The 26,665-nt window shown below is 46.7% G+C and overlaps 1 protein-coding gene across 9 annotated transcripts in view; it reads left to right on the top strand.

Annotated features, from left to right (window-relative positions):
• Positions 1-26,665, top strand: part of KLC4 (kinesin light chain 4) — a 56,409-nt gene that overhangs the window by 958 nt on the left and 28,786 nt on the right. For 7 of the 9 annotated variants that reach the window (XM_077336703.1, XM_077336681.1, XM_077336712.1 and 4 more), the window contains exons 2-7: positions 21,551-21,821; positions 23,234-23,464; positions 24,073-24,151; positions 24,376-24,601; positions 24,996-25,083; positions 26,193-26,294. In XM_077336703.1, the coding sequence (XP_077192818.1) occupies positions 21,573-21,821; positions 23,234-23,464; positions 24,073-24,151; positions 24,376-24,601; positions 24,996-25,083; positions 26,193-26,294 (975 nt within the window). In that variant the 5' untranslated portion in view covers positions 21,551-21,572. Of the gene's footprint in view, positions 1-11,318; positions 11,443-20,365; positions 20,531-21,550; positions 21,822-23,233; positions 23,465-24,072; positions 24,152-24,375; positions 24,602-24,995; positions 25,084-26,192; positions 26,295-26,665 lie in introns of those variants that run through there. The other 2 variants (XM_077336688.1, XM_077336674.1) reach the window with 2 other exon arrangements.

Genomic DNA, 26,665 nt, shown 5'->3' on the forward strand with positions numbered 1-26,665 from the left:
ATCACCCGCTTGATGGCTGTTTGCTCATCCCTGACTCAGCTGTGGATTTTTGTCCTACTGGCAAAGCAGATGACTAACAGGAGCGAGAAGGGCAAAAATCCTGGAGTCCTGGCAGTTCTGCTCTAGCAGCGGTTGTAGAGCTTGACAGACTGACAGGTTTTCATTGCAAGTGGCCTTGTGCTCATGGACTGGGTCCTAAATAGGCTGGGGCTATGTGCTTGTTGTTCAAGTAGTGCCTGTCCAGGTGATTTTTGAGGTGAGCCATTGTGGTTCCTTAAAATATTCCTTTCCAATGCTGCTTTCCCTTATTTATCTATTTTTGTATCATTTCCTTCTTGCAGATTCAGGGTTGTCTACGTTAATTTGGGTTGCAGGTATTTAGATTCACTCTGGCCTTTTGTTACCTTGATCTGTGTTTTACGGAAACAAAACAACCTTCTTAGTTAGAGATTTCTGATAGGATCAGGTGCTGTTCTTCCTGGGTTTGAGAATTTTGGAATCATGGATCTGCCCTACACATTCAATTAATCCCTTCCCAATTCATATTCTGATGCTAGGAATGTCTGGCTTTTTTTTTCTTAACTGGGAGGTAGTAAAATTTTTCTGATGCAACATTCTGCAACTGTGTTATTATTTCCAGTCTTTCTCCTACTTTACAAAGGATTTTAGGATCGTGGAGCTGTTTTTCTATGCTCTTTTTTTTCTTCACCCCAGTCTAAAAGTTAGGAGCTGTTGGATTATACCATCTTGTTAATCATTCAGATGTCTGAGGAAGTTTTGATCGCTGAAGCCAGCTTTTTTATACTAGGGGAGGAGTTGGCACGCTTGTGCTTAACTACAAGGTCTGCGGTGTATGTGGCACCATCCTGCTATTTATAACCATGATGCTATCTCACCCATGAGACTGCAGGCTGAGGTCTTTTGGAACAGGGAATTTAATGGATTCTTTGAGACTGTAGGCATGATCACTCCCTGTTTTCTAGGGATAAGGTAGTTAGGGCTGCAGTTCTGTGCAGAGTTAGGTGTGTTTGCCCACTGATTTTAATGGGCACAGGTGTGCCAAGCTCCACATACGATTAGGCTGCACAAGAGTAAAAGCTTTGCTCTTGTTACACTGTAACGAATCCTTTCACAAAACTATGAAGTTTAACCTGTCCAAACAAGAGATTAGTTGTATTTATACAGAGCTTCCAGATATTTATACCCTGCTTTTCTTCCCAACATGGACCCAAAACAGTTTACAGATTTCTCCCCATCTTCATTTAACCCTCATAACAACCCTGTGAGATAAGTCAGGCTGAGAAAAAGTGACTGGATGAAGATTACCCATTGTGGCAGAATAGGAATTTGAACCTGGGATTTATATCTTCTAGTCTACATTCTATTTGCACCTCAATAACTGGTATTCAGTTGCTCCAAACTCTTCTAGTCCAACACACCTTACACTGGTGCCCAGAATTGTTAAACTTTTTAAAGTGTCATTGTTCTTGAAGATAATACTGAGATGAGATATGGCCAAGGAAGGAGGAGGAGGATAGTTTTTCAAAGTACTGCTGTAGTTAGCATAATTGCAAGGGAGAGAATTGTAGTTAGTTGACAAAATCTTTGGAATTTGATTGTACTCGGATTATTTAGGAGTATTCAAAAACTTGCTTTGGAGGGGACAAATAAAGCTAAATAATTTATTTCATTTTAAACCTGATATAGTTAAAACATTAAGGGTTTTTTACACAACACATCTTAGGATGTAGAAAGACAGTCAAGACCCTTGGCTGCTTTCTCTGGCACAGTTTTTGAATAGGGATCTTTAGGCACATGCCTAGAATGTAGCAGGTCCTGAATTATCATACAATCACTGGAATCTCCACTTTTTCAAAACAAGGACTTCAAGGAGCAGAGCTAGAAGACTGTGTATATAGCAGCTTCATAAGTATGCATCAGTGTGTGCAAATAGTTCATATTGCTGGCTTCTAGACAAAGAGTATGTATGTATAGACGTATAAGCTAGGAACCAGTAATAGACATATTGGCCTTGATCCAATGGCTCTGGTGTATTTACCAAATCCTGAGCAGGTGTTTCCTCTTCTAATTTGAGATTCAAACTGTGGGTGTATGCAGTGTAGAATTAGTGTATGCAGAGCATATCCTAGTAAAATATAATGGAAGTCCTTGAATACCCATGAAACTGCCTTATAGTGCACTAGACCATTTATCAGTATTATGTACTCTGACCAGCAACATCTCCAACATTTTGTGTCTTTCATTTCACCTGCTATTTGATTCTTACAAGAGATGCCAGAGTTTGAACTGGGCTGGGACCTTTTGCATGGAAAACAGAAGCGCTGTTACTGAGCCATGTCATTTTCCTCAGGGCAGTGTACTGTTGATTGTGGATTCCCCATCAGTTCAGGTATTTGTATTCATTTACATTGTGATTATGAAGCATCTTCCAGTTTGATTTCTTAAACAGTAAAGAAGATATTTGCTGCAGCAACATCTTTCAAACTTGTCAGGCACAGAACAAGATTAAATAAGGGTAAAGGTAAAGGTATCCCCTGTGCAAGCACCGAGTCATGTCTGACCCTTGGGGTGACGCCCTCCAGCGTTTTCATGGCAGACTCAATACAGGGTGGTTTGCCAGTGCCTTCCCCAGTCATTACCGTTTACCCCCCAGCAAGCTGGGTACTCATTTTACCGACCTCGGAAGGATGGAAGGCTGAGTCAACCTTGAGCCGGCTGCTGGGATCGAACTCCCAGCCTCATGGGCAAAGCTTTCAGACGGCTGCCTTACCACTCTGCGCTACAAGAGGCTCATACAAGATTAAATACCAACACACAATATCAGTTTCCCCATAAAAAGTTACTGCGATGTGGTAGCCATTAAGAGTATATTTATAAATGAGACTTTTTTGGCTGTAAATTGGGCACTTGGCTTCTGAGCAGCTCCAAACTTAAGATCTTGGAAGGAGTCTAGATGGGTTGCCCCTTTCCAGTAAGAGTAATCCTTCATTTCCCTAGATGGCTGGTCACTTCCTAGAAATATTTTCTCCAAAGAGACTTCTGGATTTTTCTTTGGAAACAACTAATTTGTCCCGGTATTAATCTTTCTGTAATAACAAGCCACAATAGGGCTATAGTGTATACTGAGGTCACTCATGGCTGAGTTGTCTTGAACACAATCCCTGTTTAATGATGTGTAATGAAAAGGAGAAGACTGAAGGTAGTTTGTTACTTATCAATAAACTAAAGGAGGAAATGTTGACTTTTAGATAGCTGCCTTAGACCATTGGTTTTTGGGTTGAAATTGTAGTCACTTTTTATCAATTTAGACAGATAGATTTTTAAAAAACATTTCAAAAAAATAGCAGTCTCCTAATAGAGCAGTCCTAAGCAGTTCTACTCAGAATCCTACTAAAGTCAATAGCGTTTACTCCCAGGGAAGTGTTCTTTGTGCACTGTAAATATTCTATAGCCTAGAACATTCTTACCAATGTACTAGACAACAGTACTCTGCTCAGTAAAAATGATTATCTCTGTGCCTGCTTAGCTAGTAAAAATACTGTTTGTGAACTGATATACTCAGTTATTTAGATAGATGGGCTTTAGCAAAATTACCTACTATTTCTTGTAGGAAGCTGTGCTATGTGGATTGGGGAGACTTCCAAAACCACTTTTATAAATTGGAGAACTTGGTGACAAATTCACAGATCAGATTCCACAGAAGCAGCTGATGCAAACTAGGCCAGGGGCGGCCACACCATGATGTCCATGGACTACAATTCCCATGAGCCCCCCGGGACATCTGGAGAGCCATAGTGTGGCCACCCTTGAACTAGGCCTTCAAATTACAACAACATGCATGTTGTAGATTCTTAACTTCCTTCTAGCATCCCAGAAAATGGAGCTGTCATAGAAAGTCACTGAGAAATCACTTAAGTGAAAAGACGAATTAAATGTTGTGTAGTCTTAGAAAAAGCATCAAAATAAAATATCAGATATTTAGGTTACTTATCCAAATATATCGTAGAGAGCCTCTTGTGGTGCAGAGTGGTAAGGCAGGAGAAATGCTAGCTGAAGCTGTCTGTCCATGAGGATGGGAGTTCAATCCCAGCTCAAGGTTGACTCAGCCTTCCATCCTTCCGAGGTCGGTAAAATGAGTGCCCGGCTTGCTGGGGGGTGAACGGTAATGACTGGGGAAGGCACTGGCAAACCACCCCGTATTGAGTCTGCCATGAAAACGCTGGAGGGCGTCACCCCAAGGGTCAGACATGACTCGGTGCTTGCACACCTTTACCTTTTTACCTTTTATCCAAATATTAACATCATTGTCTCTTTAAATGTTAATACTGAAGGCTGGCATCAATGCCATTTGTGTTGATATTTTTTAAAAGTTAAATCAATAGTTAACTAATAGATTTGCTGTTATTACCATCTCCCATAAAGCTACACCTTACATTATACAAACATGTCATGTTTTTATTAAATCTTTATTCTGAATTTTCCTTACGAATCTAGTGGTAGCATATGTGGTTTTTTCCCACCTCCATTTTATCTACACAACAACCCTGAGAGGTAGATTAAGCTGGGAGAATTACTGGCCCAAAGTCAATTAGTGAGTTTCATGACTATCAGAGGTTTGAAACAAGGTCCTCCCAGTCCTGGTTTGACATCACACGATTGCAGCCTACTAGCATGGATATAGTGTGTCTGCATTTCAAATACTGCATTTGGTTTGGGTTGCCTTATTTCTCAAAAAAGCATGTTATGAGGCTTGGAAAATTACAAAAAAAGAGGTAGCTAAAAGCATATCGTAGAGATGTAGTTAGACTACCTGGAAAAGTCAATAAAGCTAGGAAAAATTGAAGGCAGCAGGAAAAGAGGAAGACCCAAGATGAGATGAATTGACTCAATAAAGGAGGCCATGACCCATAGTTCAGTGGTCCCCAACCTTTTTCCGGCTAGGAACCGGCGGGGCAACTGCCCCGCCCGCGCAGCACGCATGCGCACCCACGCCCACGCCCACGCATATGCGCATGCACAGCCAAGCCGCGTATGCGTGATGCGCGGCGCGGCCTTGATTCCCTCTCCCCCCCCCTCCCGCAGTAAGAAGCTTCCTGGGCCGCAAGCTTGCGGCCCGGGGAAGTTTTTTACTGCTGGGGGGGCGGGGTGAGGGAACCGTGGCCCGGCGCCCTGGCCTTCGCAGCCCAGCACCGGGCCGTGGACCGCAGGTTGAGGACCACTGCCTTAGTTTACAAAACCTGAACAAGACTGTTAATGGTAGGACTTTTCAGAAACCATTAATTCATAGGGGTTGCCATAAATTGGAAGTGACTTGACAGCACTTAACACACAAACACACAGTATGCCAGTTCTTTGGGCCTGGAGATGACTGCAGTTATGGTCAGTAGGAGAATCTTTGCTATGCTGCTACTTTCCCCCCTGATTGTTGTAGGGCTTAGGTGGCAAATAGTCCTCACTCATGCCCATGCTACCATATTTATTTATTTTAGAATTTATATGCCACCATTCTCAAATTGTCTCGTGGCAGTTTACAATAAAATACTAAAATACTAAAATACAATGCAACCCCTAACCCCCCCCCAAGGCCCCCCGGCTTTGGCACAGCGAAAGAAGCAGGGCCACCGCATGTCCACTGCGACGAAGCCTTTCCCCCCTCCTCCCTCCTCCTCCCCCAGGCCCCGGCTTCGATACGGTGAAAGGAGCAGGCCTGCCACATCTCTGATGCAGCAGGCCTGCTTGTCTCGCTGCGTCAAAGCCTTTCCTCCACCCCCCTCCCCACCCAAGGTCCTGGCTTCGGCAGCAGGAAAGGAGCAGGGCTGCTGTGTCTTCGACGTGGTGGCCCTGCTCCTTTCTCAGCACCGAAGCCTCTTCCCATGACCACCTCGCCTGCGAGTCCAGGATGGGCCAACTAGCCAATCGGGAGCAACGTTGTGTGCGGCTCCCAATTGGCCACTTGGCCTCGGAGAGACACTCGGATGGGCCAATCGGGAGCCGCTTCACGGCTCCCGATTGGCCCCTCCGAGTTTTTACCACGGACTTACCCCGCCCCTTTCTCCGCCAACAATGCCCTTACTGTTTTATTTTTACCGCTCCACAGGTTTACAGATTACAGATAAAATAAAAAAGGTACACTGAAACTGACACAGTATAATTCTTACCTTCAACAAATAATGTAAGCTGCCTTGAACCACAAGGAAAGGTATGGATTAATAAATAATTAATAAATATTAGAACACTTGATCTGTGAGCTTAACATAAGCCTGTGTAGTACTGCAGAATGAATTGTGCTGGGTTTTAATTATCATTGGCCATTGGGATTTGTCAATCATATCCATAGGGAAAGAGGATGTGGTGATAGTGTTTCTCCCGGTTCATTTAGACCGTTTACACACTGGAGGTTTCATGCCGGGCTGCAGGCTGGAGTTTAAGTCGTGGCAGGTTGCCCCACCTCTTCTTGCACCCACGTGGGGGAGCATTTGTCCTGGGGCATCTCAGCCACCCCAATTTGTGGTCCTGCATGGGAGCTGGGGCAGTGAAGTTCCCAGTGCATAAACGGTCTTACAGGCTCAGATTTGGGTGTCTGCTTGGGAGACTAGCAGAATAGACTTTGATAACTGTAATTTATGATGCAGGAACAAAAAATAATAATCCCCTGTTTACATAAGTTTTTAGAAGCGCTGCAATCTTAATATAACTTTGTATTTATTAACCCATCTTTCCATGCTGACTGATTCCAGTCATCAAATCAGCTGTTTCAAAGTTCGGTATCCCCTTGATGTGCCCTCATGAGTCTTAGCATATTGCAGTACAGAGTCCAACTGCATTAGCAACCACACAGCCCACTGGGCGAGGCTGAAATCAAGCCAGCTAGGAAATGGTAGACCTGAGTTAATATTTACCCAGAAGCAGAGTAAAAGCAGAGTAAAAGCCTTGTTTTCTCCACTCTTAATATAAGTAGGAGACAAGGCTGCCTTGTATATGCAGCCAGTGCTTATCCTACCCAAGAAGCAAAGCCCAGCCCCACCCTATTTTCATATAAAGTTTTGAACCTTTGTTTAGCTCAAGACGGCCAACATGTATTAATGTGTGCATGCTTATTTGCTTTCTGAGGAAGGTAAGGTATGTTTACATGTTTAAGGCAGCAGTTAAGGAGGGAATGTGTTCTGGCATGCTATTAAAAGAAGCAAATGTTTCATTGCAATGAGTTGGGGTTTGGCTCATGATTCTGGAGGGGAAAAAGAGAAACCGCAGCTTGTGTGAAATGAAGGCAGGAGGAATGTCGAGGCTGAAAAATGGGTGTGAAAATACCTCTAAAAGCTGTACAGGATGCATGGATGTTAGTGTTTTTGCATGTCTGTCCTACCTTCTGGACATAAAGCTCCACCCCCCCCCCCAAGCTACTCACAGCATCATCAATCTACCCAAGACACTGAAAAATAAAACACTTTTGCCAGTTATCTGAAAGGTTTTCCAGAAAGCAGCTTTGGCTTCCAGAATGAGGGTGTGACCATTTGAAAGGTTCTTCTTCCTGTAGCCACTTTCCTGAACTCAGTGGTCTAAGTGCTTCTGCTGTGCTTATTTTACCCATGAAAGTGTATGCCCTTGAAAATTCTGTTGGGCTTCAAAGTAGTACTGGACTCAATTTTTGTTCAGTAGTCCAAGGTGTTACTTGAAGGTCAAGGTATACATGAAAAGGGTCATACAGGGACTGAGGGGCTGTGGCTCAGTGGCAGAACATCTGCTTGGCATGCTAAAGGCCACAGGTTCAACCCCCAGAATCCCCAGTTAAAAGGACCAAGTAGTAGGCAACGAGGAAGACCGCTGCCCAAGATCCTGGAGAGCCACTGCCAGCCTGAGTAGACAATACTGACTCTGATTCTGAATAAAGCAGCTTCATGTGTATTCATGTGACCTACCGTTCCCCAACTACCAGAAACCCTAACCCAAATCTTAATGGTGATGCTCACTATACTTTCTCAAAATTATAAATTGTCCACAGCAGGGTTAGTCAACCTGTGGTCCTCCAGATGTTCATGGACTACAATTCCCATGAGCCCCTGCCAGCATTTGCTAGCAGGTACTCATGGCAATTGTAGTCCATGAACATCTGGAGGACCACAAGTTGACTACCCCTGGTCCACAGGACAAACAAAGGTAGGGGTCATCTGGACTGACTTGTCTTTAGTTTTTGCTATTTATATTATGAAGAGTTCAGACGTTGGTATTGCTATAGAAAAAAACAGTTTCATATCCAGGGCTGTAGTCATGGGGTGGAGCTGACAGTGGCAATCCTCACCCCACCCCCCCAAACATGCCCTGCACTCTCAGTTTTTCTCCTGCTGTAGATGGAGCAGTGGATTGGCCAGCTCAATTATGCCTATATTCTGCAATCCCATTCAGCTCTGTGCAGCATACCTTGGTGGACAAAGCAGCATTGGAGGACCTGCAAAGGGCTCCTCTCCCCTGCTGGACTCCTTTAGGGTAGCATGTGTATGTGTGCGTACACCCGCGCTTGCACATGTATCCTTGGACCTTGCAAGCCTCTGCCTGCAAGGCCGAGGCATGCAGCTAATTCCCACAGGGCTGGGCTTCCTGTTCAGTAGCAGCAAGGCAGCTCCAGCTATCCTACCCCCAATACTGTGCTGGCCAATTGTGAGGGCCCCTCACATCTTGGCTGAGGGGAAGGAATGAAAGTACATGGTCAAGGGGTCACTTTCCAGGCTGGGCCCTCCTTCCATCTGGCAGGGATACATGAGTGCATTGAGCAGACCTAAAAGGTTAACAAAAAAAATTGCTCCCCAACCAAAAAAATTCTGACTACAGGCCAAGCAGATAACTAACCGTGGGTTCCCTGAAGAGTTCTTGTTCCCCAGAGACCTGTTCACTCATTACAGCTAGTGGTTAGGAGGTGGGACTTCAAAATCGTACAATCCCTCAGAGTCCAGCGTTCAAATGAGCCATTTTTGCCTGCAGTTGTTAGGGAGTAGTGCAGGAGTGTCCCTCCTGGCCTATGGGTTATGGCCAGCCCTTACCAGCAACTGTTTGTATTCTGGGGTGCAGACAGGCAGACCAGCATCAGTCCTGTGAGTCTGGAAAGTGCAGGAAGATCTAAATAAATATTTACAGCTTTAACCTGTAAATAGAGAACACGTAAATGTCTGGAGACACATAGTAACTCAAATAACTTATTGGCCTGGCAAATAACCTTGGCCTGGCAAATAAAAAAAAACAGTATAAAAAACCTTACTAAGGTCAAAACTGCTGTGCACAGAGAGTCTTCCTCTTAGGGTTGCCAGCTTCCCTGTGAAGCTCGCTACCCCACCTCCCTCATGTGGAGTCTGCTATGGGGAGAGAAAGTGAAGACAATTGGAAAATGCTTTGAGATACCTGAGGCCTGCTGGGTCACTGCAGCCCATTCCCAGTTCTCTCAGATCTCTCACAACCCCACATAACTCACAGGTTGACTATTGTGGAGAGACGAATGGAAAAGGTGTTTGTAAACCGCTTTGAGACTCCTTTGGGTAGTAAGCAATAGGGCAGTGGTCCCCAACCTTTATTAGGCTGGGGACCGGCAGGGCATCGGGCCGCGCCCGTGGGGACCGCGCCCGCGGGCCGCGCCCGCACATCGAGCCGCGCCCGCGAGCCGCGCCCAATGATCGGGCCGCGCCCGGAAGCCACGCCCGCAGATCGGGCCGCACCCGCGGATCGGGCCGCGCGGGCGCGGCCCGGCCCTGATTCACTCTTCCCGCCCTCCCGCAGTAAGTAGCTTCCCGGGCCGCAAGCTTGCGGCCTGGGAAGTTTTTTACTGCGGGGGGGGGCGGCCCGCAGGTTGGGGACCACTGCAATAGGGTACAAAAATCCATTCCTCTAAGGAGCAACCATGAAAGAAGTATGTGGCCACATAACATTTTATTAACAGTGAAAAAATGGAAAAGAAGGAACAGGGTGGACACCTGTGTACTGTGACTACCCTATGTGTATTAGGGCAGAGGGGCATTTCGGTGAATATGGCCTAATTCACACATGAAGGGAAATGACGCAGTACTGGGAGGAATTGGTTGCCATGTAATCTTCCCCTAAGAAGAGTCTTCAGTCTGATTTTCCCTTCATATATCTGAGGACATGGCTCTGGAAAGCTCATCTGTACCCACTATGCCAAAATTCCCAAAGGTCAGTCCTCTCCCACACTCAACGAACATTCCACACCACAGGTTCTTGACACCCATATCTCCACACCTATACCCTCATTTGCCACCACGCCACCACAACCTCCCACACAACACACACATTCAACCCCATGCCCTTACAGACTGGACAACTCCTCCCCTTCCTCTTCCCACTGCCAAGCTCTAGTGCACGTTGTATTCTTGGAGACAACGGGCTTTGACCCTAGTTACTAATAATTGATATGCTGAATGACAAATTTCTGTAGCTTGGAAACTGGTTGCTGTGAGTGATCAGAAAGTGGCACCCAGGAAATTTTGCAATATGTGATAAATATACACTTGCACTCAGCACGGTTGTTTTAATGCACTGACGTAAATCTGTGTGCATCCTGATTACTAGCAATTGTTCACCTCTACCATTTCCGCTTCTGTAAAGCTTTTCTAGTAGTCATTCCAGTTTTAGCATACATGCTGCTGAAGCAAGCAGTTAAAACTTTTCTAAGCAGCCCTTTGGTCCTACAGAAATATTTGCCTGTCATTCCTGTCTGATATGGTTTATTCTAGCAGCCTGCCCACCCATTTAATATACCTTAATGGAAAGATTTGTCTTTATTTATTTATTTAGGGAAATTTTAATGCCAGCTCTCCTGAGGAACCTGTCAAGAGTTGGCTCGCAAAATAACATTATAAAGTTATAAGTTAACACCCAGTCAGAGAATTTGGAGAAGTTGATCAGTTTAAAATGAATTTAACAATTTCCAGACTAAAAATATCCAATAAATAATTCTTTTAAAAATGTAAACTATTTTTAAGTGCCGTCTTTATTTGTAATTGTACTTGTTTTTCGCCCTTTCTCTTTAGATTCAGGGCAGCTCCATACTGAGTTACATTGGGCTTTAGAGCTCTGAGTTGCATACTAGGGATGCTCAAGGTGGGGCTTGATGGCTGCTGCAGTAGGGACGCTTTCTGGCTTGTGGTCCCTTATCCTTCCTAGATGCATGACTGTGCTCACAGGAGAGCATTTGCTGTTTCTCAGTAGTCTGGCTGCATCTGCTGCTGCTGCTGCTGCCGCTGCCGCTGCAGTGGGTGGGTCATCACCAGTCTGCACTGTAACTCTGCCTCCGGTGGGGAGAGAGAGCTTAAAGGAGCAGATGCTCATCTTCTCTGCGTGCAGCTGACATTCACCGTCCTGCAGCGCAGCATCACTTGGTCTGAGGAGGCTACCACGGAAAGCCAGCTGCTCCATCCTCATAGTGTAAGTTGCTCTGGGTAAGGGTGGGGTGCGCCACTCTCAGAGAGCTGAAGAACAAAGGTTTGCGCAGTGCTTCTCTTTACTCCCGCGTTCAGCCACAGCCCCTCTTGGGAAAGCACAAGATAGATCAGGCAGCCGAGGCCTATGTATCGCAGGGCCCATCACTCGGCCAGCTCGCTGGATTGGATTAAACGGAACTCTGTATTCTTCTGATAGCTTTGTTCAAGCCTATCAGGGTGGGGCTTTGCAAGACAAAGCAGAAGAGAGCAGCTGACTTGCTTCTCTCCTGAGGACAGAGAACCTGCCTGCTCCCAACGTTCCCTTTGTGCGGTCTGTTTTCCGGTTCGAGGGAAGTATAGAAGTAACCTGGCAAGCTGGTGTCAGGTGATGCTCAAAGCCTGCCCAGTGCATCTGTAGAATGAAAAACACCAGCCAGCCATGTTGACAAAATGACATTCTTCTGCTTTTTCTTCTTCTAAAATAATTGTGGCTCCTATCTTGATCATATTTGCTGCTGTTCTTTGAAAGATAAAGTTTGGCCTCTCAGTCTGGCAGGGTTATTTATTTATCATATGGGATGTATAGTGTAGACAGGAAATCCAAGGATTGTATGGCTGCCTGGGCATGGGACGTTCTGAGGTGGTTTGCCATTTCCGGCTTCCGCATCATAACCCCCCCCCCCCGTGTTCCTTGGAGGAATTGCCACTCAAACCCTTGGAAGCCTCCCATCTGAATTCTAGCCTGGATGGCAGCACCTGGAGATCCCCCAGGGTTACAGCTGTTCCCAGATGACAGAGATCAATTTCCCCAGGAGAAAATGGCTGCTCTGGAGAGTGGACTCTATGACACTGTGGCCCACTGAGTTTGCTTCCATCCCCAAAGTCCTCCTTCCCAGGCTCTACCCCCAAAACCACCAGGAATTTCGCAACACAAAGTTGGCAACCTGGCCAGACTACTGCTGCCAGACTGTGAGATCCTGGACACTTTCCCTTGCATGCCCTGATCTGTATCTGCCCTAGGACATTCAAATGCGTTGTCCGTATCCCCAAGTGCAACATGTTTTGAAGCCGCCCAAACATATGTTTGTCTTCTTTAGGAAGGGCCACCTCTTTTGTGTTGTTGTGCACAAAGCCCTTTTGAGTATTCTTTGGGCTCGGTGCGGAACCACCTTCCAGTGCTCTAGGAATGGCTGAGTAGCCAAAGGAAAATAGTGGCTGAAGCAGAATTAATTCCCTCACGGGCAGTGTAAACAATCTGTCTTGCCAAGGTCTCTGAATAAAGAAACTGGTTCAGGCTCTCTGAGCTCTACAGTTACTTTGTCAGAGTGGGTAGATAAGTGTCGGAGAGGGGAGTCCTTGAACCATCACACAGTTAGCATTTCTTTCATCTAGTCCACCTTTTCTCTGGCAGCAAAAACTATTTGTCGTTTCAGCCCTGTAGAATAAAATAAGCGGGAACCTGTGATAATCGTGGAGAGATCCAGTACGTGCCTTAGTTTGTCTTTATGGTGCCGCTGGACTCAGATCTTATTCCAGGTATTACCCAGTTCTTCTTTCTAGAAAGGGATTTCCAAGCTCTTGAGATTCCACTAGCAGTGCAGCATGACGTGAGAGCATCTGACAGGCAGAGAAGGAAGAAAGCATGGGCCATTAAGTATGGGATGGGGGCGTAACTGGAGCTCTTTTAATATTATCAGTTACTGTCCTCTGACTTGTAGCCTTCTGATCATGCAAAAGTGTTTATGAATGGACAGGAAGGGGTGAAGCACAATGGGAGAGGATCTGTGTGGCACGCAGAAGGCCCCAAGTTCAAAACTTGGTTCCAGTTAAAAGGATCCGGCAGCTGCCTATGTGAAAGCCTGAGAACCTGGACAGTCATGCTTTCTTCCTTCGTCATAGAATCATAGAATCATAGAATAGAGTTGGAAGGGACCTCCTGGGTCATCTAGTCCAACCCCCTGCACTGTACAGGACACCCACAACCCTATTGCTGACACTGTAACCTGCCACCCCTTTGAATCTTTACAGAATTTTCCAATGTGAAGAGCTGGGTAATACCTGGAATAAGGCACCATAGAATCATAGAGTTGGAAGGGGCCATACAGGCCATCTAGTCCAACCCCCTGCTCTACGCAGGATCAGCCCAAAGCATCCTAAAGCATCCAAGAAAAGTGTGCATCCAACCTTTGCTTGAAGACTGCCAGTGAGGGGGAGGTCACCACCTCCTTAGGCAGCCTATTCCACTGCTGAACTACTCTGACTGTGAAAAATTTTTCCCTGATATCTAGCCTATATCGTTGTACTTGAAGTTTAAACCCATTACTGCATGTCCTCTCCTCTGCAGCCAACAGAAACAGCATCCTTCCCTCCTCCAAGTAACAACCTTTCAAATACTTAAAGAGGGCTATCATGTCCCCTCTCAACCTCCTTTTCTCCAGGCTGAACATTCCCAAGTCCCTCAACCTATCTTCATAGGGCTTGGTCCCAGATCATCTTCGTCGCTCTCCTCTGTACCCTTTCAATTTTATCTACGTCCTTCTTGAAGTGAGGCCTCCAGAACTGCACACAGTACTTCAGGTGTGGTCTGACCAGTGCCGTATTCAATGGGACTATGATATCTTGTGATTTTGATGTGATGCCCCTGTTGATACAGCCCAAAATGGCATTTGCCTTTTTTACCGCTGCATCACACTGCCTGCTCATGTTGAGTTTACAATCCACAAGTACCCCAAGGTCTCGTGGCAATTGCAGGCCCTTGAGAGGTACATTTGGCCTCAGCCACAGCCAGGACTTTGTCAGTCCTGGACCCACCTGAAGGAAAAGAACAGTTGGCTCTTATATGCCGCTTTTCTCTACCAGAAGGAGTCTGAAAGCGGCTTACAGTCGCCTTCCCTTTCCTCTCCCCACAACAGACACCCTGTGAGGTGGGTAAGGCTGAGAGAGCCCTGATATTACTGCTCAGTCAGAACAACTTTATCAGTGCTGTGGCGAGCCCAAGGTCACCCAGCTGGCTGTATGTGGGGGAGTGCAGAATAGAACTTGGTTTGCCAGATTAGAAGTTTGTGTTCCTAGTCACTACACCAAACTGGCTCTCCTGGTGGAATGTGCCTCCAGAAGAACTGTGGGTCCTTCAGGAGTAAGCCTTGTTTCAAAGGGCCTGCAAGATGGAGCTCTTCTCCCAGGCGTTTGGTTGGGGATGTTGATTAATAACATCTGTATTGACTGAAGTTACCAGAATTTTGGGGCTGTAAGGCAGGACGCACTACCATGGCAGCGGTGGCGGCACGGTGCAGCAGCAGTGCAGCGGCCAGCAACAAAGAGCCGTGGGGCGGGGACAGCCGGCAAGTCCCGCAGGCAGACAGCAGCAGAGCAGAAGGGGCAGTGGGCGGGCAGGGGTGCCCGATGAGGCAGCGGCCCTATAAGGCAATGGGGCCAACCGAGGGCGAGGCGCAGCCAACAGGGTGAGGGGACACCCCTGGCACTGCTTGGCTCCTGTACACTGCCCCCATTCCCCGCCCCCCCGGTCAGCGGGTCGGTGGGTTGGTGGGTGGGTCAGGGCTCACCTTCTTCTGGGGCTGCCATTTCATCATGTTGGTAGGGCAGAGCAGGGCTACGGACCATCAAGGCACGGCGGCAGCCTCACCTCACTTCCCGCGTGCCTCTCCCTCAAGCCTCCCGCGTGCCTGCGCAGCGTTGGCTCAGGCTGGCTGGCGGGACATTTCAGGACCCAGCCAGGACCCGGGACAAAGACCATGGAAGCAAGTGTGTCCGGGATTTTCGGGACGGATGGGCAGCTTAGTATTGACACCTTACTGTGGCAAATCCCCCCTGGATATGAGTAATTATGGATTGGCAAGTATTAGATACTTGTTGTTGTTGTTAGGTGCGAAGTCGTGTCCAACCCATCGCGACCCCATGGACAATGATCCTCCAGGCCTTCCTGTCCTCTACCATTCCCCGGAGTCCATTTAAGTTTGCACCGACTACTTCAGTGACTCCATCCAGCCACCTCATTCTCTGTCGTCCCCTTCTTCCTTTGCCCTCGATGGTTCCCAGCATTAGGCTCTTCTCCAGGGAGTCCTTCCTTCTCATGAGGTGGCCAAAATATTTGAGTTTCATCTTCAGGATCTGGCCTTCTAAGGAGCAGGCAGGGCTGATCTCCTCCAGGACTGACCGGTTTGTTCGCCTTGCAGTCCAAGGGACTCGCAAGAGTCTTCTCCAGCACCAAAGTTCAAAGGCCTCAGTTCTTTTATTAGATACTACTGGCCATGGAATTGTAAGAAATTATTTTAAACTGGTTTTCTTGCTAATTAACTATTTTGATTGTACTATTGTTTTACCTTGTAATTTCATGTCATGTTGTTAACCACTCTGAGCCAGCTTGCCAGCGTGGGCGGCATATAAATCTGATAATAAATAACGACAGCTTTTTTTCCAGGATATAAGCTTTTGAAATTCAAAGCTGCATTTATCATGGGTAATGTGTGCCATTGCTTTGATAATTCACCTCCCGACAATACCTGTAAATCTTCAAAACACATACAGGCCCTGTAGTAAGAGGGAATAATCTATGTTGGTTAAGATGCATCTGCTTCTTCAAGATGCCTTAACAAATCTGAGTCATACAGTGAAATCTGGAATGAAAGGGAGGCATGCTTAGTCATGGCAGCTCCTTGCCTCAAGGGGACCGAGCTACTTATACAGAAGCTTGTTTCCTATCTCATTATAAAAAATATTGATGAGCTTATCCAAACAGGATATGAGACAGCCTTGGCTACTGTCTTAAGGATGCAAATGCAGTTACCTTACGTTGAAGCAAACCATTGATCCATCACAGACAGTATCCTAGTCCCTGCAACTGGCCATCCTGACCAGACAAACCAACTCTCCTAGTTTTCTGGGAGGGGGACTGCCCAAACCGTCGTTGACTACAGGTGATATGGAATGTGACTGCCTCAAGCCTGCAACATGGTTTGGTGGATTTGCCTTAAATCTCCTTTCACAAGATTAAAAGTACACCACGAAAAAAAAGGATGGTGCAAAATTAATGCAACAGAAAACAGAACCTATCCTAGGCTAAACAATTTTCCAATAAATATCAATAGACGTTTCTTATCTCTTCCTTTATATATATATGTATATTAGAACAACCAGAGCGGCCTCTAGATTAAACCGTTTTCAAATGGGTTTTCCTCAGTGGTTGTTTTTCAACTTATTGTATTGTTAATGGAGTCCTTCAAAAGGATCAAGTTTTCATCTCAGAATTTGAATCATATATGTGTGGCCTTTGGCTCCCAAGTTCGGGGAGGTCTAGTGAGGGGAAGAGTCTTGTGTTGTATTTCTTGCCTTATCTCCTCCTTTTGAGCTGTGGGAATGACCTTTCTGAACTACTCTTTAGATGCCAGAAGAACTCTTCCTCTTTGGAAGGCAGAAATTTTGAAGGAGCCGGCCAAGGTTACCAATGTTTAAATAAGATTAAGGACTGGAGGTGACAAGACCCATTTGTCTTGTTTTACTGATACCACGGTAAAGGGGACAGAGTAGATGCCTTCCCAGTTGATGTATGCCTGAAAATATAGCTGACTCCTGTGGGTGTGCTGAACATTTTTTCCCCTTCTTGGAAAAGACTCAGCCATAATCAGTGATGCTGTTGAGACCCAACCCTTTGTTCTTATTAACTAGTTCCTTAGGTAACAAACTCCTTCTTCATCTCTCCAAGGGCCTTTTGTTGGACACTGTTAGCTACCATACAGGTTGAAGCCTAAGGCAGGGTTCAGTCACCCCATCCTTGAGGAAAGACGCCTGGAGGCCTGCTGGTGCCACCAGAGTCATGCCACAATTTTTCTGCAGATGTTTTAAAATACATTGGCAGTGCATGATGCCATCACCTCCTGCCCACTATTGGCCAGTATAGTGGAACTGGTGCCTGGTGTGGTAGTTACTGGAAAACCTTACCTGCTGTGCATTGGTGATGCAAAATACTTCAAGCAACCTTCTGCTGCTACTTATCCTGTGTATGCAATAGGAATAGAAATCTATACATGTGCATGCACTTCCCTGCTTCTTCATTGATTATGTATATAATGTATATAAATAAATATACAAACTTGGATTGTAAATAGCATGATGGTATATTGTGGTCATGGTGACTGGAAAGGGAAATGGGGGGAGGGGATCCTGGGGAAAGGGGCCTGGCTTTGCCAAGTAAGAGGCTGGAGGGATTCATGGTCTCCCTCTGCATTTGCCTATCAGGCCTTCCTCAGCCTCCAAGATACAGTAGTGGAGAGTGGCTACCAGGACTTGGCACCACTTTAAAGCCTCTTAGCTGGTGTGCTGAACATTGTGAACTCATGCAGTAGCTTTTCTTGAAGAAACTGTTAGCTCTTCACTGGAGAGAAATCTGAGTACGCGAAGGGGATTGCATCCAGCCTTGGTATCCTCAGGGCTTTCGTCTCTTGCAACAGATTCTATTGTGGGGTAGCTGGAATTCACTTAATCAAATGTTTTGTTTCTGAGGTTGCAGATCGTTCCCTGGATATTATGTGGACAAGGAACTTGAGGGATGTAACACAGCAACTGCAAATAAAGGCAGGGCAAGGGATATGTGCTCTTGTTTGAGTGCCTGTGACACAGAGTGGGGTGTGCTCTGAATTGTTTGGAGGGAAGGAGTTCTGAAACACCATTACCAAATCCTGCACCAGACATTTCTGGGGGATTTGGAAGCAGTAAAGGGAGTCGTACATTGGCAATCAAATATGCTGAGTAGCTGACATATTCTCCAGGGGCCTGTGTGTGTCATTCCTTCTTATAGCTTTGTTGTGTCAGTCTGCTGCTGAAACTGACCAGTTCTGTAACACTCTTACTTCTGTCTTCTTTTGCACATCTTCCTGCTCTTGCCCTGCGGCTCTTGTCATTCAATTTTCCTCCTCCTTTCTTGCCCTTTCCTTCTTTATCAGCATTAAGAGGTGCTATAGTGCAGTGGTCCCCAACCCCCGGTCCGGAGACCAGTCCCGGTCCGCAGATCAGTCGGTACCGGTCCGCAGCTCCTCCTCGTCCTCCTCCCCAGCTGCTGCCTCGGGGGCTGCCCTGCCACTCTGCCCCTGGCTCATCTTTGGTGCTCTCCAGCAGCTGCCATGGCTGGGGCTCCCATTTGACGTGGCACTGCGCAGCTGCTGCTGGCAGCACCCCCTAGTGGGCGGCAGGAAGTCAGGGGCGCCAGCAGGAAAGCAAATGGAGCAGGGGCACAGATGGCGGCGACATCCCTCGGCAAAAGACTACCCCCCCCCGGGCCTCAGTAAAATTGTCAAGCGTTGAGCGATCCCCAGTGATAAAAAGGTTGGGGACCACTGCTATAGTGGGTTTCATCTGACCAAGAAATGAAAATGGCACAGGGCAGAATAGTCTTGGTTGCTGGCCCACAGTTTGGGAACATCATCACAAAGAAAGTCAGCAAGAGTTGAATCTTGCAACATATTAGAAAGGATTCATTCCATTTGACTATTTCACTTTATTCCTTTTAAAAAATGATTTACCTGTTGGCTGTATGGCCCATCTTGCCTGTGACCCACCTTGACCCTCTCTCTTAAGGTGAAATTTGAGGTACCATTTTGGAAAAACCAACACCACACACATTCTGGTGGATAGCTGTGTTGGTCCAAAGCAGCTGAACAAAGTCTGAGTCCAGTAGCATCTTTCAAGACCAACAAAATTATTGTGTTGGAGGAAGTTTGCGTGCATGAAAACTTACACCTTGAGTAACATTTTGTTGGGCTTAAAGGTGCCACTGGATTCAAACTTTGTTACACCACACACACCTAATTTTTATTCATTTATATTTTATTTATAATTACATTTATATCCTGCCACTTCCACAGTGGCTCATGGCAGGTAACAATAATCCTCCTAAGACCCCAGCCTCTTGTGGCGCAGAGTGGTAAGGCTGCAGAAATGCAGTCTGAAGCTCTGCCCATGAGGCTGGGAGTTCAATCCCATCAGCCGGCTCAAGGTTGACTCAGCCTTCCATCCTTCCGAGGTCGGTAAAATGAGTACCCAGCTTGCTGGGGGGTAAACGGTAATGACTGGGGAAGGCACTGGCAAACCACCCCATATTGAGTCTGCCATGAAAACGCTGGAAGGCGTCACCCCAAGGGTCAGACATGACCCAGTACTTGCACAGGGGATACCTTTACCTTTAAGGCCCCAAATTAAAAAACCCGTTAAAACCCACCCTCGATGGCGACATAATGCCCACCCCTATGCTTTGATATTCGTCATAACTAGCTGGAAGAGGCTAGTTTTATTGCTATGTATACTGAAAAAGACCTTTTGTCAGCGACCCAATGTAAGCATCAATGCTTACATTTAAAGTCATGTTGACTTCTTTAAGAGGACTGTGGCTATATTTATTTAGATAGTTAAACTCCCTTTTCTACAGTATTGTTGTAAAGCCCTGAAATAAGGAAGTTTGTTTGGGAGGGTTTAATTTTGAGGTTCAGGGATTCCCCCCCCCCAAAAAAAAAGGGGGGGTGGGAGGCATTTGGCTGATCTGATTCCAAATTCCTTAGCTAACTCAGTTCATGAAGCGTTTTGCTGACCCCCCCCCCCCATCCATTCGCACCCCTGGCTCCTTGTGCTGGTCTAACTTCAGCTGTCGCCTCCTCCCCCCTCAAACGGGGCCGGCTCATCCCTCTCCCCTGCTGACGAGGAAACGGAGAGGAACCGGGGTCGTCTCCTCTGTCCCTGGTCTCCTTTCTGTCCTGCCGCCCCGTCTGGCTTCCACCAGGCCCTTGGGGGACGGAGTCGCCGCCGTGGGGCCAGTGGGGCGAAGCGCCGAGCAACTCTCATTGGCCGAGCGGGCCTCTCTGTGGGACGTGGGGGGTCAGCGGTTGCCTAGCGAAGAGCCCGGCGCGCCCAGAGGGGCGGGCGGGCGGAGCTCCGAACAAAGGCCGGCCTCCTTCCCGGTCTCGGTGTCCGGCTGGCGCGGTCGCTCGCTCGCTCGCTCTTCGGCCGCCGGCATCCATGCCGTGAGCCCCGCCCGCCCGCCCGCCTCCCTGGAGCTTTAGGGGCCCCAAGCAGACCGCGGCGGCGGCGAGGTAAGCGTGTGGAGGCGGGGGCTCCGGGGTGCATTTTGCAGAGTTGCCTGGGGAGGGTGTGTGGGTGTGTGGGTGTGGGTGTGTGTGTGTGTGTGTGTGGGGGGGGGGGTGAAACAGCTGTATGGCTGCTGTGCCTGCTGTGCCTCTTCAAAACGACTGGGCCACTGCAGCAAAGCATCAGGAATTGGGGGCCCGGTTTAACTTCAGCGTCATATGTGAAGTGGTGGTTTCTTCTCTCCCTTTGCTAGTCCGGCAGGCGCTGTGGACTCTAATCCTCGCGGGGTGTGCCTTGCATAGGATTATATCGTACATTCCAGGTGTTTATATCGTGTGCAAAAAGGGGCACAAGTCTTGCTTTAAGAGTCTTGAATGGGAAGTTACGATCATGTTGCAGCAAAACACCTTTGCTTGCACTAAGCAGTTCTTGGCTTGTTTACTTTCTCCATTTGTCTGGGTTTGTTCCAGTAAACTCCCCTTTGGTTTTAGAGAGCCAGTATCCCTGTTTTCATGTGTGGTGCTGGACCTAGGATCTAACCATCAAAGTTGCATTTTCATTTTTGTTGTCTAGACAAAGAGAGGTTTTCTATAGAAGAGAGAGAACAGTAATGTCAATGCAGTAGATGACTGCACTAGAATTATGTGTCTCTGTTCCTAGGTTGATCTCTGTGACCTCCAAGCAGGAGGAGTGGTTGCTTCAGTTTCTCCTGTGCTCTTAAATGACAGCTAAATCGGCTTTCTTGGTTCCCAAGGCTGTGGGGGTGGTGGGAGAATGGCAGCTTTGACTTAACTGTCTTTTGCCTATGTGTGCTGCTGATCCTTCTGCTGTGTCCAGATACCTCACCTCTTTCTATTTCCTTGGAGCATTGTAGGAATTTTCTCCTCTCTTCTGGAAACGGGGTAAGGGATCCTTTGTGCTTCTTGAAATTGATGGTCCATGGTTGTAGTTTCTTGGAATATTCTTTGTGCAAAGAATGAGACAGTGCTCTCTGATAACTCTGCCCTTTCCCTGTCCTGCCTTAGGTGAGGTTTTAGCTGGCAGACTATGTCCACAATGGTATACCCCAGAGAGGAGAAGATGGATAAACTGAGCCAGGAGGAGATAATCTCCAACACCAAACTCGTGATGCAGGGGCTAGAGGCCCTGAAGAATGAACACAATTCAATCTTGCACAGCCTGCTGGAAACCATCAAGTGTCTGAAGAAGGATGAGGAAGCCAACCTGGTGCACGAGAAAGCCAACCTGCTACGCAAGTCAGTGGAAATGATTGAGCTGGGGCTTGGAGAAGCTCAGGTAAGTGGCAGTCCTTTGGGGCATACTTTTTAACAAATATGGGGCACTCATAAATAAGCCATGGAATGCAGTGCCTCGGATGGCTGTGGAACTGTTCCTCTTGCTGACATTTTCAATAGAAGCTTCAATGTGCAGACCAGGTACACTTGGTTTTGGTATAGGTGGGGCTGTGTGTGGTCTGCACAAGGAGAGAGCAAATTGCAGATTTGGATATTGAGCCCAGAACAGAGCACTCAGTATATCACTCCTTTCCCTTTTCTTGTTTTTTTTTTTTGGGGGGGGTGAGTTTCTGGTCCTTAAAGCTGCAGGAATAGGTTTGAAAATGTGCAATGTCTGATAAAATCACTGCCACTAGAGAAGAGCTCTGTAGCATTTCTTGGCTGGATGGGGCTTTGACACCTTGCCCTAACTCTCTGCCCATCTCCATGATTTGCATTATGCAGAATAAACATGTAAAAATTGATTTAATTTGAATAATCAGTTTTTCCAGATGCATTGGGTGGGTAACCTTGGTGAAGGATTTCTATGTATTCAGCAGACTGGGCAAGTAATACTGGGCAAGTAATAGCAGCTGCAGGTTTGTTTGGCTTGGTAGTGAAGAAAAAGAATACCAGATCAATGAGGTCTTGCTCATCTCTTCCCCTCATTTTCTCCCCTCCCAGGTGACTAAAAGGAGTTGTGGGGTGCAAGGTGTAGGGTGGTTCAGAGTCCTTTGTCATCTCCTAGGCATACTTTCAGTCCATATCTTGCCTGATGTGGCAGTCCCACACTAACCTAAGGTGATTTCTGATTTAGTGTCTCCTGCCCTGTCCCACTTCCCTCTTCTTCAGAGGCCTTAGGAGTCACAGCCATTTCCTCTTGGAAGTGAATTCATTTGTTTTTATTTATTGATTGATTTACACCCCACCCCTCCTGGCATGCTGGCTCAGGTTGGCATCCAACATTATTACATATTACATTACATTATGTGTATAATACATAAAATGTATACCACTTTATAATTTAAAACATCGCCATAAAACAATCATGCCAACTGAATAGGCAAAATATTCCAGACCATCCTAGTTTTCAGAGGAGGGTGTCCATAGGCAGTTTAGGTTTGGTGAGGTAGATTTGAGCCTCTTTGCTGAACTCTAGCATTTTATCTTCTGGTTTGAGACAGGGTAATGGAATAGGCAATTCATTAAGTACTGTCCACTCTGGCTTCATCTAATGGCCACTCTGCTGGTAGGCCTCAGCATTCCTTGTGCTAGTTTCCTAACTGGTATTGGAGGAATTTGTTCTGGCTGGGGTTGAGCTTCCTGCACTCAGTGACAAAGGAACTGCCTCTCAGATAGGATCTGAGGGCACCAAGCGTAGACTGAGGGCACCAAGCTGAGTGATCAAGCTCTTCATTGCTTCTCTTGGCTCAGGTGATGATGGCTCTGTCAAACCACCTGAATGCAGTGGAGTCAGAGAAGCAGAAGCTGCGGGCTCAAGTGCGGAGGCTGTGCCAGGAGAACCAGTGGCTGCGGGACGAGCTGGCTAACACCCAGCAGAAGCTGCAGCGCAGTGAACAGACGGTGGCCCAGCTCGAGGAGGAAAAGAAGCATCTGGAGTTCATGAACCAGCTGAAGAAATATGACGAAGACGTTTCACCGTCGGTGAGGGTCCTGGCACAGGGTTGCCTATATCTGTGCCTTGCTCTTCCTGAAAACAGGGGATTGAATTATATAGTTTATCCAGAACCCGTTTTGGTAGTTATTGTTTGGTTCATACTTTATATTATTTGGAAGAATCAACATTTCCCTATAAAGGGGTTTCAAGTTGTGAACATTCAAAAGAATAGGAACATTCAAAAGAATAAGAAAATAAGAATAAGGAAAATTAAGGTCAGCCAATTGGCTGAAGTTTTCTCTTATTTTCTGGACTAGCAATCTGACCAGCCTTCTTTGCACCACTGAGCAGAGCTAGTCGCAGTGAGCTTTCATAGAAGGCATCACTCATTTGAGCTTCTCTAGTGCAGCCCCAGATGGTACTGACCACTCCAGCTACAGTGGGCACAGCCTACGATCTCTAGCTGAGTTAGTGGTTACCTTGCTGCTGAAGAGGGCACTGAATAGCCTTGCTAGGGGAGTCAGAACTCTTTATTTATAGTCAGATTTGTATGCTGCCCTTCCCAAAGACTCTCTCTGCCTAAATAATAAATATTAATAATTTGTGCTCTTTAAAAAATATTCTAATAGTTGTTGTCTCTCCATCTGTGGGCTAGGAGGAGAAGGAAGGTGACTCCACGAAGGATTCCCTGGATGATTTGTTTCCAAATGAAGAAGAAGATCAGGGCCAAGGCTGTAGGTTGCATTCTTTTCCCTGGGATGGCAGGGAGGGTAGAGGCATAAGGGCTGCCTAGGTCGCTTTTATTAGCTGAGCCTTGCTTTGAGAAATTGCTCCAGCTGCTTTGAAATAGGGAGAAGCAGTCCCCCCCCCCATCCCAGCTTATTCTGTCTGAGGGGCCGCAGCATAGGTATCACAGGCCCCCTTGTCTTTCCCTCTTTAACGGGACCTATCTTTGCAGTGCCACATCAACACAGCAGTGCGGTGGCGGCTGCCCAACAGGGTGGCTATGAAATCCCAGCACGCCTGCGGACGCTCCACAACTTGGTGATCCAGTACGCTTCACAAGGACGCTACGAGGTAGCCGTGCCTCTTTGCAAGCAGGCTCTGGAAGACCTGGAGAAGACGTCAGGCCATGATCACCCTGATGTGGCCACAATGCTGAATATTCTGGCTTTAGTATATAGGTGAGGAATGTGCTTCTTCGTGGGATGGTGGTTACTTCATATGGAGGATGCTGGAACCAAGCTGCTTTGTTTTTTTTCTCAAGATGTAGAGATAAAGGTTGGCGGGGTGGGGAGAGGAAGAAAAAGGGGGTTGAATTAAGAGAGCCCAATATGCTGAATGCATATCTGGTGAGTTGTGAGGAAGATGTGTGGTGCACCATGTTTTTCCGGATTTTCCCCCCGCCATGTTGGGTTTTTTGTATTCAGTTTTTGTTTTAATGGGATTTTATTGTTATTGGGGGGTTATGCTGTAACCAGTAATAATAGTAATAGTAATAATAATAATATGCTCTCTCTCTTGCGCACATGGTTATTCCAGTAATGCATATCATCTGTGCCTAATTTTATACCGCAGGGATCAGAACAAATACAAAGAAGCAGCTCATCTGCTGAATGATGCGCTGTCAATTAGGGAGAAGACACTCGGCAAGGATCACCCTGCAGTAAGTATCACAATTCTCTCTTTGAGCAGGTGGGCATCATAAAGCAGTCATGTGGGCAGCAGACCATTTCCACAATCAATACAACAGCCAGGGGTCAACTGATCTAAAAGAGTGCCACATGACCCTGTCAGTTGACCTACAGAAACATTGCCATGGGTAATGGGCAGAGTCATGGCTGGGGGAAAAGAGTAACAAGAAGGAAATGTGTGTTATAAAAGCTTGTCAGGAAAGGAAGGCATTTCAGTTCTGGCTGCTTGGCTTTAAGTCCAGCAAGGAGGGAGATGCAGTGAAATAAACAGGTTCCTGTTCTGAGACTCTCCTGCTGCACAACTGTGAAGTGAAAAGTTGAGACTTCTAGGGTAGAAACATAAGGCAATGTCATGTTAATCCTTATGCTATGCTTCACAGTTGTTTCTGATTTCTGGTTCATTCCAGATTGTCTATGGGTTGTCTCATCCTGCTGATGGTATTGGCCTATTCTGTGTAATCTGCCTTGCATCCTAGTGACAAACGATGTAAATAAATAGATACCTCTGTACAGCTCTCTTTCCCAGGCGGACAAGGGTGCTACAAGGAAGCCCAAGCATGACGTGATGGTGATAGTTAAGACACAGCACCTCAAAGAGTGACATAATCAAAGGGCAAACCCGTCTGTTTAATGCACACATTCATATTCTTGACATGTTTTATAAATGTCCGAATGTATCTCGTACTGCCTTTCTCTACATTGCATAGATGATATTGATTGTATGCTGTGGGGTGTCTGCAAACAAACTCTTTTGCCCAACTAGATTCCTGTCCAGTAGCACCTTAGAGACCAAAAAGATTGTGGAGAAGGTATGAGTTTTGACTCTTGAAAGTTTACGTTCTTCCCCTCCAAATCTTGTTGGGCTCTAAATCTCTGCTAGAATGGAATCTAGCTGTTCTGCTGTTGATCAACATGGCTGCACTCTGAAACGCTTCTGGTGCTTTCCCTAGCAGAGGTTCTAAAGTAGCAGAGTTTCAATGAATGTTGTGGAGATACCCAGCTTAGCCCACCCACCCCGCTTTCTTTTCTCCTTCCCGTTGTTCTTCCTGGGCTCTAATATAGGTGTGCTTGTCTTCTGCAGGTGGCAGCGACTCTGAACAACCTGGCTGTTCTCTATGGCAAAAGGGGGAAATACAAGGAGGCAGAACCATTATGCAAGCGAGCACTGGAGATCCGTGAAAAGGTATCTTGGAGGAGGAAGGGCCAGGGCACTTAAGAGCGGGCCTCTGTAGTACCTCCTAGCACTATTAATCCTAACCAGTCATCTACTTCCTGAATACAAGGGAATGCCTGTGGAGAGGCTGAGGGACAATTGATGCAGCAGGAGGAAGATACATATTGTTGTTCTTGTTGTTTATTAGATTTCTTACGTGCTGCTCTCAGAATTGACTCTCGGCGGGTTACAACAAGAATAAAACTCCAATACATAAAAACATTAAAACCATTAAACCAAATCTCAGGGTACTCCAGCTACGAGAAAAATAAAAAATCCTCCTCCACCTCACATATCCCCCCATCCATCACCGCCTTAGGGCTCCAGTCCCCTGGGGTACC

The sequence above is a fragment of the Paroedura picta genome, chromosome 1 (assembly GCF_049243985.1).
Source record: "Paroedura picta isolate Pp20150507F chromosome 1, Ppicta_v3.0, whole genome shotgun sequence".
NCBI lineage: Eukaryota > Metazoa > Chordata > Lepidosauria > Squamata > Gekkonidae > Paroedura > Paroedura picta.